Genomic DNA, 3,425 nt, shown 5'->3' on the forward strand with positions numbered 1-3,425 from the left:
CGGCGAGGTGCGGCTGTGGTGTGGAATAAGATAGGAGGTGAGCGGAGAGAGCACGGGGTTGCATCGGGCCTGGCTCTAGGAGAACAACTAATTCGTGCGTTCAATCTTAGTCAAGCTTAAAGGGGTACGGATGGTCAGCTCTAGCTTGGCTCCAACGCATTTTCATGCAACCAAACAGCCTGAAATTAACTATATAGAGCCAGGCTAGGGATTGGCTAGCCAACCAAAGACACACTATAGGGCCATACTTTGCACATATTTTTGATGAAAAAATGGGACTTGGCCTCTCTTTGTTCCCTTAAACCGATGGCTTGATCCTTTGATTGTGCTTCTTCTCTCACAGCCATCTTGCTATTTGGAAAGTTTGTTGAAGAGGCCAAGCAACGCTAACCCAGGTAAGCCTGCCTCACCCACACCTTTTCTAGTACCATTCTGCGTGGCTATGACAAACAAACTGCCAATCGGTTTATCGAGTTTCCGTCAAAGCCGCAATCAAAACAGACGAGATAACAAAACGAACCAGAGCAGCTCGATCACACTCACCCGACGGGCCAGTCCACGCGAGGACTTCAGAAACCACGTCACTCGCCCGCCGTGCGGCCCATCCGCAGCGAGCGCCCCAAAGAAGCCCAGTCAAATCCCTGATAGTGCACAAGGCACGCACGCCCTAGCACAAGCGCAGCAGAAGCAGAATACGTGTCCCCGACTCGTAGCCTCCCTCCACTGCCGGCCGCCCACTCGCGCGTCCAGGCTCCGCCTGGTGCAGGCGCGTACTACTCTTCACGGTACGCCGCGCCCGCGCGGGCCGCTTCCTCTCCAACCGCGCCGCTCCACGCCATCCAACCTCCTCCCTATCCACGGCTATCCCCTCCCTCACCGCTATCCGCTATAAATAGGCGCCGGCGCAACGGTCCTCTCCTTCCCTCTCCTCGATCTTGCTGGCCGCCCGCCTCGCGCTCGCGCCCACCCCAACTCGCGCGCACGGCCGCACCGCGGCACGTCGCGTCGCGTCGCGTCGCGTCGCATCCCGCCGTGCCCGCGAAAACCGGCGCCGCCGCTCCACCGCAGCAGCGCCCGCCGTCGCGCCGGGGCAGGTAGCGGCGGCCATGGCGGTGGACCGCGTGGACGGCGAGGAGGCGTTCGAGGAGGTGGACCCGACGGGTCGGTTCGGGCGATACGCGGACGTGCTGGGGCTCGGGTCCGTCAAGAAGGTGTACCGCGGGTTCGACCAGGAGGAAGGGATCGAGGTGGCGTGGAACCGCGTCCGGCTGCGCGCGCTGGCGGACCGCGACCCCGGCATGGTGGACCGCCTCCACGCCGAGGTGCGCCTCCTCCGCTCGCTCAGCCACGACCACATCATCGGCTTCCACAAGGTGTGGCTGGACCGCGACGCCGGCGTGCTCAACTTCATCACCGAGGTCTGCACCTCCGGGAGCCTCCGCGAGTACCGCCACCGCCACCGCCACGTCTCCGTCAAGGCGCTCAAGAAGTGGGCGCGCCAGATCCTGGAGGGTCTCAACCACCTCCACACCCACGACCCCTGCATCATCCACCGCGACCTCAACTGCAGCAACGTCTTCATCAATGGCAACAACGGCCAGGTATCGCCTTGCCCAATCCCAATCCCCCTGATCCCCCTCCCCGCGCTTGATGATACATCATTTGTTTCGTCAATTCAAGATTCTTTCATCGTGTTCGACGCTATCTGCGCGATCCTGTTTTATTCAGTTACAATTACAACGCGATAAGGCCAAATTTTATAGGATTTATAATAATGGAAAAATAGGATATATATACATATATATTATTAGAATATACGTAGTAAGTATATAAATTTTGAATTGGATCCGTCATTTGGTGCTGGTTGTTGGCGCTGGTGCTCCAGATGTACAACGACCCGCGCATTAGGGCACTAGGGGATTGGTGGCGGGGCCTATCTGCTGCCCTTTCCGCTTCTTTTCTGTGACGACCTGTACCTCTCTCCCTCCCTCCGCGTCAAGCGGGCGAGATGGAGAGATACGCGCTGCTGCTCCTGTGCTGGCTGCGCGCCTTTGGAATAAAGGAGAAGCCTCCCAAGGGATGCACGCTGAGAGTGGCGCTCTTTAATTTTGCTACGCTGGTTATATTGACACCATCGATCGCTTTCTTGTTAATCCAGCTAAGCTTCCATAAGCAGCAGCAGCAGCAGCACCAAGCAATGAGCCGTCGGCGCGCGGGCGCCGCGCGAGATTCCGCACGCGCTGCTTGCTTGCCTGCCTGCTTTTTTTTTTTTTTTGGTTGAAAGTGCCGCGTCTGTTAGTTAGATGTTGCTTTCGATCCATACGATACGAATGACGATGCGTGTTGGAACCTCGGGCTAAATCTAAATCTAACGGCACGCACGCGCGCTCGTGCAGGTGAAGATTGGCGACCTCGGGCTGGCGGCGATCGTGGACAAGACGCACGTGGCGCACACCATCCTGGGCACGCCGGAGTTCATGGCGCCGGAGCTATACACGGAGACGTACACGGAGTCGGTGGACATCTACTCGTACGGGATGTGCGTGCTGGAGATGGTGACGCGGGAGGTGCCCTACGCCGAGTGCGGCAGCGTCGTGCAGATCTTCCACAACGTCACCCGGGGCGTCCCGCCCGCGGCGCTCAAGCGGCTCAAGGACCCCGAGCTGCGGGGATTCATCGAGCGATGCATCGGCCAGCCCCGGAACCGGCCCTCGGCCGCCGAGCTCCTGCAGGACCCGTTCTTCAACGGCATCCGCGGCGGGGACGACGACGACGCGCTTGCTGATGCCTGCAGCGTCGTCGCCGGCGCGCCGGCCGTGCCACGCCCGCGGAGCTACGTCGACGACCTCGCCGGGCTCCGGCTGGACTGACCGACCGTGTTCCACTTGCTCCCAGCGTTAATTATTCTGCTTCTGTATCAGCTGGCGCGTGTTAACGTGTTTTAGAATTCAGGGATTGCTGGTCTTAGTGAATTCATGGCCGGCGAGCGATTATTGCAAGTGTGTATAGATTGTTTAATTTACGTCTCACCGGCGATCGACTAGTTTGTTCACTGTATCTGTACCAATAATTGTTGTTGGCTTTGCGCGAGATGAAGCGCTGTATTTGACTTTGCGTGCTGAATCTTTCAAACAGTGGTTTTCCCTGAGCTGGATACCGCCATGGATGCCGGAATACACTGAACAGCTGATATGGATCTACTCCTGTAGACGTGAGAGACACGAGGGCAGCGTCCTGGCCTGAATCTGCCCGGGGCCCGGCCTGGGGCTGTGGCATGGACGTATGGCCGCAAGCCAAGCGTCGACCTTCTTGAGCTTCTCGTCCCTTGACGCATCAGGAACATCATGGATTCGTGGGCAGCTGTGACTGCAAGATATATGCAGACAGACTGTTCCTGATAGAATCCATGATATAGGCAAACGTTA

General features: G+C 58.2%; 1 protein-coding gene across 1 annotated transcript; it reads left to right on the plus strand.

Moving 5' to 3' along the window:
• LOC8078962 (probable serine/threonine-protein kinase WNK5) lies at nt 788-3,148 on the plus strand. The gene is made up of 2 exons (XM_002460884.2): nt 788-1,601; nt 2,397-3,148. The coding sequence occupies exons 1-2, from the start codon at nt 1,107-1,109 to the stop codon at nt 2,868-2,870; spliced, it is 969 nt and encodes a 322-aa protein (XP_002460929.1). The 5' UTR covers nt 788-1,106; the 3' UTR covers nt 2,871-3,148.

Source organism: Sorghum bicolor, chromosome 2, assembly GCF_000003195.3.
Source record: "Sorghum bicolor cultivar BTx623 chromosome 2, Sorghum_bicolor_NCBIv3, whole genome shotgun sequence".
Lineage (NCBI taxonomy): Eukaryota > Viridiplantae > Streptophyta > Magnoliopsida > Poales > Poaceae > Sorghum > Sorghum bicolor.